Here is a 13,148-nt window from a genome sequence, read left to right as displayed (position 1 = left end):
AGATTAACTCCTCCCTGAAATTACACGGGTAGGAAGAGGTTGGTTTCAATTCTGTTACCAATCAAAACTGCACACTAGCCGAAAAGGTTTTGAAAGATGGGGTCAGATGCAGAAGGCCTTTTGGCCTATTTATTTCCCATTAAATGATAGGAAGCCTGCCATCTTCCCATTGCCGTCTTCAACAGTATTTAAATGAGCAAAGCATTCTGGCTTTAACCACCCCATTTCAGCTGTTGATCAGTGTCTGAAGAAATACTTCCTGGTCCCCATTTTAAACTTATTCCATGCAACCCTGAACCTGCACCCTCTTGTATGTTCCCCTACTGTATCTGAGAGCACTTCTGATTTCCTGTCTCTTCTGCTAAGAGTCTTAGATCCCCTCGGATGTATCTCTTCAGGGCTGAAGAGCCCCAGCTGATCAAGTTGTTCCTCATACCTAGTTTAAATCTGAGAATGGTGACAATTCATATTTTAAATATTGAAGTTGTGATCCTTGGAGTTTTGAGTATCTGTCGGTCCAGACAGTCTTTAAGCTATGACAGCTAATTGGTTTTAAATTGTGCATGTAAGTCACTTTACTACTTGTACAGAAAACATTGTAAAAAGATCACTGATGAGCTGTGTCACATTGTGGAGGAGGAAGAGCAAAGTGTGGTGATGGTAACGAGGGAATAGACACTGTAACAGAACATGTTTTAAAAGTGTTCATATATCTGTACAGCTGGTATAATCACGTTGGATAAATGTCAAGCTTACAATTTTGGTGTTATGACTGTGACATTGGATTTTGGAAGTTTTAAGTTAGAATGTGATTATTCCTTTACAGCAATTCTCTGAGTTGGATAGTTAGGTTGGAATTTTGATTTACATGGAAACAGAAAATAAGAGGAGTCAGCCATTCAATTTGGTTATGGCTGATCCCCTATCTCAATACCATATTCCCGTGCTCTCCCCATTAACCCTTGATGCCTTTTGTGTTTAGAAATCTATCTCGCTCCTTCTTAAATATATTCAATGACTTGGCCTCCACAGCCTTCTGTGGTAGAGAATTCCACAGGTTCACACCCTCTGAGTGAAGAAATTTCTCCTCATCTCAGTCCTAAATGTCTTACCCCGTATCCTGAGATTGTGACCCCTCGTTCTGGACCCCCCCAGCCAGGGGAAACATCCTCCCTGCATCCAGTCTGTCTCGCCCCATCAGAATTGTCTGTTTCAATGAGATCCCCTCTGTTTGTTGCAGCATACAAGCTTTGCCAAAATATTCTTGGTTTCACACAACAGGCGTTAAGTTCAAGCCCACAGTTCAGCCTGTGGAAATGTTTTATTGCCCACAATTGTTTTTAAGCTGTCAAAAGAAGTTATGACTTTTCTCTTTTGTAGGCACACTGTGGAACTTGTCTTCCTATGAACCACTCAAAATTGTGATTATTAATCATGGCCTTCAGACTCTAACAAATGAGATCATCATCCCTCATTCGGGCTGGGAGAACGAACCCAATGAAGATTCCAAGCCACGTGATGCTGAATGGACAACAGTCTTCAAAAACACATCGGGGTGCCTAAGGTGAATGCGATTTCCTTCACATCTCTTAAGTGTTCTTGCATTGCTACGCGAGTTTGATTCTGTATTCGTATTAACTTAGCTCGATGGTAGCTCTCTAGTTTTGGAGTCAAAGTTGCTGGTTAATATCCCACACCACAACAGGATCGAAGCTGACACTTCCAGCAGTACTGCACTGCAGGAAGTGCTTTCATTGAGGATGCGTTAAGCCAAGGTCCCAGCTGCCTGTTCAGGTGAATGATAAAGATCTCATGGCACTTTTCAAAGAAAAACAGTGAGTTTCTCACAGTATACTAGCCAGTATTCATCCAACAACCAAAAAAGATAAATTGGTCATTCATCTCTTCTGTTTGTGCGATCTTGCTGTGTGCAAATTGGCTGCCATGTTGGCCCCCAAACTGCCTTTTGATAGTGATTTGTGTGAAGTGCTTTGAGATTCTACTCGGTTATGTGACACAGCGCAATAGAAATGCAAGTCTTTCTTCACAATGACGTTACAGGAAGTCTGGTGAATGTATGCATTTTGAGATGAGTGATTAGCATGTTGCTATTCTTCCCCCAGTTTTTGTATAAACATGAGTTCATAAAACTTGAGAATTTTCAGTTACCATTCTGGGCTTCTATCCCTTTGAGGAAAGTGTCTGTTGAAAATTATTTCTCTGGCTTCTCCCAAAATTATTGGTAATATTGCCATATCTGTTATAATAGGGTGTTACTTTACAGATAGTTGGTTAATATTAGTTAAGATTTAGAAAAGGGGATCCCGAGAACAGAGGAGACAGAAACAGATTTTTTTTTGATGAGAGGTACAGATATTGCTCTTTCGATTACAAGCTTAGGTGAGTTTTGTTTCCTAAGTTAACGTAAACCGAGAAATCTCATGCTAGCACTGGTGTAATTGGAGAACTAGTCTTGGGTGGTCAAATTCCCCTCGGCGTGATCTTTAGATGCCTTTTCCTTCAGAAGGTCCAGAGCTTGGCTGCTTCCCTGTTCGATGGTTAGCTTTATTTATGTCTCAGTTGTTGACTGCGAAGTTCTGCCAACCTAGACAGCTTACCTACTCTTGCATAGTGCAGACTTTTATGCTCTAATTACCATAGTTTCAACAATGGGATTCAGCTCAACTCCAATGTCATATGCAGCTCAGACATTCACAAGTGATCCACCCCGCCTGTTAGTCTTTCTCAAGATTCCTTTAATTGAATTCGTGGCTTTGACAGTGTTCTAGGATCATATAATCTTTTTAATTAAGTTCTTGTTTTAATCAACCGAGGCTGCTCACTTTTTTGGGGGGGAGGCGGGGCACAGAGGTGGATAACATTGACTCCTTGACCTTAGCTAATGCAGCTTGGTATTATTTGTGCTTCTACATACTTTTTCATAGAAATCTATTGGTTTTTGCCCACTTTGTAGCCATAATAAATAGAGAAATACAAAAGCTATCGCCATTTTGTAAAGTGATATGGTAGCAATTGGCACCTGTATAAAAATGGTATATTTTCACAAGACTTGTCTCGCTAATGTGATGTTTATGCCTTACTGTTTCAATTATTTTTGTTCACATAGTGCTCAAACCTGTAAATCATTACCACATGTCTAAACTTATTTTCCTTCCTTTTCTGGTCTGTACTGTTCTTGTTTGAACCGTAGCGCAGTCTTGCAATATGTGTTGATCACTGTATTGTATAAAGACTCTCAGGATGTTTAGATAATTACTTCATTATCTTAGTTACTTTTGATAGCTGTTTTGGGTCCACTGGTACATATAAACTGAAAGAGAACATTGCAGACGAGGCACACCTTTCATGTCATAGAATCATAGAATGGTTACAGCACAGAAGGAGGCTATTTGACTGGCACAGGCTTGACGGGCCAATCAGGTTTAATCAGCATTCTAGGTGGATATTAAAATAAACAGTGATTGGACTTCATCAATGATCTGTGCAACTGTGGGGTCATGCAAGGGACATATTCAGAAATACACCTTCCTTAATGGTCTTCAGTTGTGGTATTGGACATGTGCACTGATGGGCAAAAGCAGCTTAGTTGACATCTAGTTATGGTTTAATTCCACTTTAATTTGTTGAATGTTAATCTCACTGGTTAAGATGGAAGTTTACATCTACTATTCTCTTTTCACTGAAACCCTGACCCATGAATGCTGCCAAGAGCCCTTGCACGAAACGTGTAGATCGAGGAAAGTTGAACAGCAAGTTGCCCAGAGTGCCTCCTATGTATCAATGGCGTAAAACTGGATTGTGAAAACATCACCAGACTGCCCTCTGAGTAGTGTGTGATACACAGGGATGGAAAAAAGGAGGAAAATAGTGTTGCCAAGCTTTTTAAAATTATTTTTCTTCACACTCCCCAAGTGCTGAGGTACAGATCCATGGGCATTAAGGTTGCCAATTCTAGGGTATTCCTGGACATTTGGTCATGCAGTCGCTGATCATGTGACATTTGCACACTGGTTAAAAATGTTATTGCATTTAGCTCAGTTGAGTGTGTCTGTACTCTAGCATTCCTTAAATAATGCAAGAAAATTATGTTTTGGTACACAAGATTTTTTTTAAAACTAGGTGCGTAATTTGGTCAGAAATGTTTTGGAATCATGTTATGTAGCAGTTATTATGGTGTGCCAGAATTTGAGTGGCCAAGGACAAAATCTATGGTAAACTACCCATGTACATCAGCAACTTTGCATAGGTTACAGAGAGCTATTTTGTTGTAACTGGCTGGTTTGCAATTACGTCATATGCTAGCAAATGAACTATTTTTAGAATGTAAAAATGAGAGGACTTTTTAAATATAGAATTCTGGTACCTTAATCCAGGCTAAACAAATTAATCTATTTCAGTTGATTGAGAGTAACTGCACCATTTGTAATGCTGTCTGGATAGGGCAACTTTTGCTTGTCTCAATCACTTTTTTTTTTCCTATGAATTTTTATGGTGAGCAAGGCAGAAAGCACAGAGCACCAGGTGGACGTTAAAAACTGACTCCTAATTCGAATCTGGCAGATATACTTCATAGGTATGTTTGCAAGACACGGTGACCAATTTGGTGCACAGGGTTTTTGGCACATAGACCAGTAGTTAGGATCTTTTTTCATGCAACTTAATCTTTCTCACGTTTTTACAGTCAAAATAATAACTTCTTACAAGTGTAGCCCTGGTAGTTCCTCGTGGCTTGTATTGCTCAGTACTATATTGGATGCTGCATTTAGCCACTGAGATTGAATCGCATTTAAAAAGTAATACTATTGACTGCTAGTTTGATACCTGTGAAAGCGATCAATAAACACTCCAGTTTCTTGATATTTCTTTTAAAGCAATCACCTTTCAATTGATTACTGCCAGAAATTGCATTGAAATATTTTGCAAGCTCTACTGTGCAACAGAGTGTGTTCAATTTCCAGCTTCAACTAAAATTTACACTGGGACTTCCTTCAGACATTGAGTTACTGATCTCAGGATAGTACCCAAGTGGATGCAAATTATTCTAGTTTATGGATAAGAAAAATTGACAGATGTTCCTCTTCTCAACATGCTTCAGCACATTTTATTGGCTGGTCATTGTGTCCCTTAGATGGTTAAATCTCTGGATATCAGTGTGGGTATGAAAGGAAGGGGTTGGGAAATGATTAGATGTTAAAATGTTTCAATTGGTTAATAGTGCACTTCTGCTGTCTCAAGGTTATCTCTGAAATTATGGGTTTAATAAGCCATGAACAATTTTCTCTGAAGAGGGCAATCATTTTTATTAGGCTGTCGGTGTCTAGTAATAGCTCGCACTACAACCAGTGAACTTTTACATATGCTGAGACATCCCGACTTGGAAATATATCACCGTTCCTTCATCGTCGCAGGGTCAAAATCCTGGGACTCCCTTCCTAATAGCACTGTGGGAGAACCTTCACCACATGGACTGCAGCGGTTCAAGAAGGCAGCTCACCACCACCTTCTCGAGGGCAGTTAGGGATGGGCAATAAATGCTGGCCTCACCAGCGACACCCACATCCCATGAACGAATAATAATATATTTTTAAAAAAATTTTAGGAAAGGGGAGGACACAATGATCAGTGTGCACATTTACTCCAAGGTGAACAACACCATCTTTTGTCTGTTAAATATCTTATAGCAAGACCATTTTGTGTTGAGAACTTGCAGGAATCCAGAGGGCATTTTTTGTTGAAATGTATGATCATGTTGTTGTAATGGTACAACTTGGTAGGATGCTGCTACAGTTAACAAGGGTGGTGCAAGTGGGGAAACCATGTTTTTGCAAATTGTTTTTGCCACTGTGAAGTTGGCTAACACATATGTGAACAGAGTGCTGCTCACTGCCCTCCAGTTGCTGGTCTGATTATTTTCAATAATTTACTTGAGCTGACGATTGAGATCCCACCAGAGATGCGCAGAATAATGATTTAACAAAGCCAGTGATGACTCTTTTTAATCTATTCAAATGCAAGTTATCATACACTGGACTGCCAGAGTTTATTTGTAACTTTGAAAATTTGGTGGAATTTTGAGCCAAGTGGTTTTATATCATAGCCAATATGCATCTTGCAAATGCCAGACTTCCACTTCCAGGTGAACTCACTAAAAGCACTAAATGCTTATGTTACAAAAGCACAGTTTATAGCTGTGGTATTTGCTACCTTACTGTGTAAGAATAACTTTGACGAGTGCCTTAGATAATGATATGCAAATGAATGCTAGGTAAAACTGTCATCGGTACAAGCAGTTGAATTGTGGATCAGGCAAAAAAAGTGGCACATTGTTCAAGATTTCTGTGAACTAATTGTACAATTGCAAGTAATACCTCATCCCTGATTTTTATTTTGAAAATGTATCTTCAATTAAAATATTGACGTGTTATGACAATATTATTTGCAAGGGGATTTGCAGGTGAAGTTATATATCAGATTGAACTGTATTGAAGGCCTGAAGGATCTAAGAAAATGGCCTTCATGGATCAGAATTTTATCTTTGTACAATTCCTGGATCTGGCATTTCAAATAATGGGAGAAATTAAAATCCAGTTAAACTACACTTGAAGCAGCTATATATTTATCAGGAGTCCATTATGTTGTCTGCACAATATGTGAGTGGATGTTTTAAGTAAATATGTACTGAGGGAAAAATGAGAAATATCTTGGAGGTTAGTATTTTGAAGGGAGCCTGTTGTTTCACACCAACTGTATTCCTATTATGAATGCTCTCTTGTAGAATCTCAGAAATGTGAGAGGAGTCTGTCCTGGGGCCTAAACACTAGAAACGGAAGTGAATCAAGGCTGCTTGATTCTGCTGCAAGCGAATATTTGGGTCATGACTGTTAAGGGAGTAAGCATTTATATTCATAAATTATACAAAGGCTTATGATGGGAACAATGGAGCCATTATATGACTGAAGAGGAAATAAAGTTGGAACACAGCAGCTTTCCTTGCAGCTTCTATAAAACAGTGTGTCATGTTTTCAGTTTATTTTGCAATTTTCTCCTATCTACTTAGGTCCCCACACATTATTCTCAAACTGAGGGTTCAGCTGGTGACCTGTTCCCAGGACTCTGCCTATGCTGCATCCTCTGTAGCTCACTGAGTGACATCAGTAACTTTCTATGCAGAAATTTTGGAGTGGAACTTCTGCGATGCAGCAAAACCAACCAACTCAGCTTAGTAACTATATTGTCAAAGCATTGGAGTCATGACTAGGATACAAGATTTCACATCCAATTCCCCAATAGTGGTGGGTAACATATTGCTGCTATTTAGTCTTGGCTGGATATGGGGAAAAATTTTGTTGGGGAAAGGATGTCCCTTCACCTAATTGCAAATCGCAGATAAGAACCCTGTTGGTGCCTATGGAGCAATCAAAAGTCTCGATGCAGCTCCGACTTGATATGAGTCCACACCATGAAACTCTGTGGAACTAATTAGCACATTGGCGATGTCACTCAAAGGCATTAAAGGTTGACCAGTTGGGAGGCGAAAAAATTCATGTTGGTGTGGGATGGAGAGAGAAGGAATTTTGAGTTTGGAGCTAAGGTACATGTTTTCAAATGACTGAAAGGCTTTGTATTGTGTGGCTGGCTATGCTCTTCATGATCCAGGGTGCTTTATACTAATGCTGGGTGATTTTTTAAAAATGATTTTAAAATAAGTTATATAAAGTCCGGAACCTTAATGGGCACAAAATTCACTCTCCCAAAAAAAGCAATTAGACTGCTCTCCCTTCAGCGAAGGGAGTTATCTTGGTGTGGACGAACCCAGGTGATGGCATTACTTTATTACATCAATTATCCCAATTAATCTGCTCCTCTTAACTCCACAATTGCATTTGGAATATACCATGTTCATAAACATCCCCTGTAAAGGGGATAAGGAAAGACACTTGATGATAAGCACACAATTCCCACAAACAAGATAGTGGATTTTCTTATCAGCTAGTTCCCTCTGGCATAGGGAGATGTGCTCAGTTCCTTCTGAGATAAGGCAGGTTCAAAGGCTTTGGTGTAATATTCTAAGACAGCTAGAAATGTACCATTCACGTTGAGCTTGATAAAGATGTATTACTTTTGCTCCAGCTCTAAGAATTGTAACCAATCTGATGTGATCCAGCATCCTTGCCCTATGACTCTCCATCAAGCATTGCCTTTTCCTGTGTTTATTATGGTATTTGTTTCTATGTTTCTACTGCCAATCCCAAACAGCATTGTAAGCTCCACAATTTATACAGATGAAACTGTGCAGGCAGCTAGTCAAGCCTGAATGGAGGGAAAAATTGTTCACTAATGTTGAATTAGATAGTTGAGTCTCTGGAAAAAATGACCCATTAATGTCATTTGTCTGAAGTATTCCTTGGAGGAATTGTTGACAGATTTGATTTTATATCTACTTTTACAGAAATCAACATTGTTTTTGTGGAATCTTGTGTTAGTATTAATTTGTTAACATTTATGATTTTGCTTGATATTCCAAATGTTTGTCCATTAGTGATTGCAGTGAGTGATAGATCATTAAATGAAAAATAGATTTTTTTCAATACATTATAAAATTGCATCAGCAAATAACTGCTGTCCATCACTCAATTGGAAAAGGTGCTGTTAGAAGCTGTATGAGATTTTTAACTGCAATATTTCTTTTTCTAGCCATTTATTTTCCCCTTCCTTTTCTGAATGTGTTGACTCCTTGCTTGGGATACAGTTTCATATGCACTGTTGTTCTGATAGCTTGCACAAGTGGTCATTCTTAATGTGAGTATCAACATGTTATTCAGCTACCCAATCTTATTTTTGCCCGAACTCCCCACACATCTCTTCCAACAGAGGTCACAAATAGCAATCAAGAGTTTACACTCTATCCCAGGAGTTTCGGGACCAGTTGTTGTACTCCCACCACTGCTCTGACTGAAATCGGCTAATGCAGCACAGATTCTGGTCGCCTTCATCTTTAGGATTTACCTACTTGCTGGTTAGCTCATTAAGCCATTGGAATTCATTTGCAGTTGTTTCCCCATGTTCTTCTTGATGTAGAGTTGCCACCCCTCCTGGATTGTCCTGGAATCACCAGAGATTGGAAATTAATCTCCCGGATGCTGTTGCGAGCAACCTGGGAGACAAGTCATAGGAACCTTAAAAAAAAAATCAGCGAGAGGGGGGTGGGCGGGGAAAGGAGGGAGAAAGGGGGCCGGTGACTGGACAATTCTTGGCGTTCAATCAGGTAATAAGAGAGTGCTTTGTTCCCAATTGGCGTGGGAAGACTGTGTGCCCCAAAGACAGACTTGTCTGGCAACCACTGGTGGGGAGTGGGGTGGTCGGAGGCTGGAGATCATGTGAGGTCACAAATAGCAATCAAGAGTTTACACTCTATCCCAGGAGTTTCGGGACCAGTTGTTGTACTCCCACCACTGCTCTGACTGAAATCGGCTAATGCAGCACAGATTTGGCACCAGAGTTGGCAACATTATCCTAATAGTGCCACTTTCTGCTTCACATTCTGCAATAGGAATTTTAGGATGGTTGGTGTCAGAACTTCTGATGTCCAGCAGGTGATGTAAATGAATTGGGCTGAACTGGCCTTTGCTTGTCAGCAAACCAAAAAAATGGATCGACAGCAGAGAAATTGAAGCTGTTACTTCAGTAAATTTCCATTGTGAGAGGGAACAATGCTGCTAATTGTGCTCATATTATCTGTTTAATGTTTATATTCCTGTAGGGTTTAATTCTTTGAAAAATCTAAGTTGAACTGGTTGTATATACTGTGGGTGATACATTTTTTTGACCCAAAATATTCTGTTGACTCCTGTGCTGTTCCAGGAATGTATTATTTCGATAATGTACTGAAAATATGGGATTAAGGTTGGGTGGCTTGATTATTTTTAGGCATGATGTTCAGAAGTATTTAAATACACCTGTGGAGAAATTGGCTAAGTTCACTTTCCTGGACAGCTTTCAGCCTGTCAGAGGAGTATTTTTTCCTTTTTCTAATTCTGTTGATACTTTTCTCTCATTCGGTAGAAATGTGAGTTCAGATGGAAGCGATGCTCGTAGAAGGCTTCGTGAATGCGAGGGTTTGGTAGATGCACTCCTGCATGCACTGCAGTCAGCAGTGGGCAAGAAAGACATGGATCGAAAGGTAATGTAAAACTGTGTTTGTGCATTTAAAAGAGGCAATGTCCCTCTAGGTCAGTGGTGTCCAACCTCTTAGTCTTCATGGGCTGCGTAGTGTTGAACATGGAGCCTCTCAGACAGTGTATAAAACTTAAATCCATAATCCCTAAATATGCCTAAAGCTCAAATTGCTGATGCTAACCGATCTAATAGGATTAATCTACCAGTGAGGCAAGAGTGCGACAGGGAACCCTTTGAAAACCTCCTGTCCCTCAAAATTCAAAGTGGACAAATCAGCAAATAAGCAATATAAGCACAGATTGAATGAGTTGCCTTAGCCTACAGGGTTGGCTTTACAAAGGCTCAGTGACTGAATGTGGCCCATGGACTACAGTTTCAGCGCCTTATCTTTAAACTGTTTTTTCAACCAATATTAACCTACGAAATTGAAAATGCATGGAAAATGTCTTGGAATCTCTAAGTATGTGAGATGTTAAATAAGTAAATTGAGACCATTAAAGCATGACGGCTCCACTTGCCTTTTAGTTTTTTTTTATTGCATTGTTTATCTTAGTAATGCAAATGCCTTTAACCCTTTCATGGTAATTAAAAACTGCATGCATAGCTAAACCGGAATTGTTACAAGGTGCCATCTGCTTGTAACGTTAGCAGCTTTCTGCTTATGAGGTTTTTGTTTGATTTCTTTTTGCCATTATGCATACTAAAAGTTTATCCTTTTGGGGGCAGTGTTAACTCCAGAAATTTTTCTCAAGCCAAATATGGTTATGCTTCAAGTAGAACACTGTTTTAGGCAAAATTGCAAGTTTTTTTTTAAGTTATTGGTCAGCAGGAGATTTCCTTCCTTCATGAATGGGAGTAAGTACAGAATTGTACCTCTGGTTTCCATAATATTCAAGTTTCTCTTTTTCTTGAATTTGGGAGCAATTTTAATTGCTTATTGAAAGTTAGAAGTTAACATCAAAACAAACTGACACCAGAGAAAGGAAGGCAGGCAAAACTGAGTTGGAGAGAAATTCAGAATATTATGAGAGACTTTGAAAGTGAGGCCTGACCCAGTTCAATAGCCTGCTGGCACTGTTAAGATTTATCAATCAAGAATGGCCCAAATGGGTGAGATGCGAGAGGGCGACTGACATCCATGGAGCTGTACCTCAGGATGCAACACTGCCTCCAAGACTGCGGGGCAGAGAATTGAGAAAAATTTAGCGTTGGTGCAGAGTAATGACATGCTATACAACTATTTCAATACTGTCTTTGCAGAACTGTGGTGTGTGCAGGAATAAATAATTGTCAGTTTGGATCTAAGAGATTCACTACTGTAGAATGGAACCATATTATAGAATAACTGATCACATGAAAGAAAAATTAGTCAAATGGCTACTGCATATTTATAAACATTATTCTGTATAGATAATTTATAATTGCATGATTGCATTCAAAATTCAATGCTTAGTTGATTATTTAACATTTGGTAATAATTAAAGTCTTCATTGAACTCAATATGTAGTATGCATTGAGATATTTACACAGCTGTAGTTTTGTTGACTCCAGAAAGAAGCAATAAGTGTGAGAAGAGACAATGTAGGTCAACAATGGCTTGGCAGCTCCAGTGGCCAAGTACTGGGCCTCAAGCAACAGCTCATGCAATCAAAATCCAGCTGTCTTTGGAACCATTGGATTTCATTAGTTCTTCAGTGAGTCAAAAAATGTAGCGAAGCACTCCCTACCGGGGGCTAAAGACCTTAGTCACCCCCTCTCGTAGCAAAACAAAAATTGATCATAGAGTGGTATTGGCAATGCCTGTCAGGAAGTCTGCACTGAGATATTCCAACTTCCTTCCAAAAAGGAGAAAGGGCAAGAACTTGTTTGGAGTTGGAGGGAAATAACTGCTGAGACATAAATAATAGGTATAAACAATTAAGCATTTATCAGAAAGGAAATCTCTTGTGTGTACATCACCAGAAACCATTCAATCAAGCCAATTTTTGTCTTCAATCAAACAGTTGTAATCTGTAGCATGCTAGATTAGTCCATTTTATCAGGTCAATAAATTATGACATCATTACTAGAAGACAGTGTAATGGACTACCTTATGAACAAACCACACACAATTCAAGTCATGAAATATTTGCTTAACAAAATTACATGTCCATGGGTGTACTGGGTGACAGAGGGTTAGATACTGCCCTTCGACTTCTGGGACTTGGGCTCAAATAAAGCCAAGACTAAGGATGTGAAGTCTTTTTCCATTTGTAAGTCTGAGAAATGAGCTAGGGAAGTCTCAATCCAGTTAAAATATGCTGCTTTGTGTTTCTTATGGAAGTTTAATTGCTTTTGTTTAACAGTCAGTTGAGAATTGTGTGTGTATTATGCGGAACCTCTCCTATCAAGTGCACAGAGAAGTGCCAGGAGCTGACAAATTCAGGGAGCAAGCAACTGACCAGCAAACTGGAACAGGACGAGCTCAGAAGAAAAAGAAAGATGATTCTGGTTGCTTTGGTGGGAAGAAGGCAAAAGGTAAGAATGTGGCAGGGAGAATGTAGCGTTTAAGTTGCAACCTGCAGTGTAGCATTGTTTGCTTCATGTAGTGATATGATTAAAAGTAATGGGAATTGAACTATTGCAAGAAGATTGGATTGCAGCAGAAAATGAAAGTTTAGAAGATATTTTTGATTATAAAGCGATAATAGTTACAGAATCTACAGTAGCTATACCATTGGACAGAGTACAAATCATGAAATAATAGAGCTTGTAACAAAGGTAATGCAGTAATCATGGGGGACTTTAATCTGCGTATGGACTGAGCAAATCAAATTGGCAAAGATAGTTTGGAAGACGAGTTCATGGAATGTATTTGAGACGGTTTCCTAGAGCAATACGTCGTGGAACCAACCAGGGAACAGGCTATTTTAGGTCTTGTATTGTGTAATGAGATCAGGTTAATTAGTGAT

General features: G+C 39.3%; 1 protein-coding gene across 9 annotated transcripts in view; it reads left to right on the top strand.

Annotated features, from left to right (window-relative positions):
* arvcfb (ARVCF delta catenin family member b) overlaps positions 1-13,148 on the top strand; it is a 268,627-nt gene that overhangs the window by 198,866 nt on the left and 56,613 nt on the right. For all 9 annotated transcript variants that reach the window (XM_068006115.1, XM_068006116.1, XM_068006117.1 and 6 more), the window contains 3 exons: positions 1,381-1,564; positions 10,084-10,201; positions 12,543-12,714. In XM_068006115.1, the coding sequence (XP_067862216.1) occupies positions 1,381-1,564; positions 10,084-10,201; positions 12,543-12,714 (474 nt within the window). The remainder of the gene's footprint in view (positions 1-1,380; positions 1,565-10,083; positions 10,202-12,542; positions 12,715-13,148) is intronic.

This window comes from Heptranchias perlo, chromosome 25 (genome assembly GCF_035084215.1).
Source record: "Heptranchias perlo isolate sHepPer1 chromosome 25, sHepPer1.hap1, whole genome shotgun sequence".
NCBI lineage: Eukaryota > Metazoa > Chordata > Chondrichthyes > Hexanchiformes > Hexanchidae > Heptranchias > Heptranchias perlo.
Note: the sequence above shows the minus strand (reverse complement) of the source record. Positions and strands in the feature narration are given on the sequence as shown.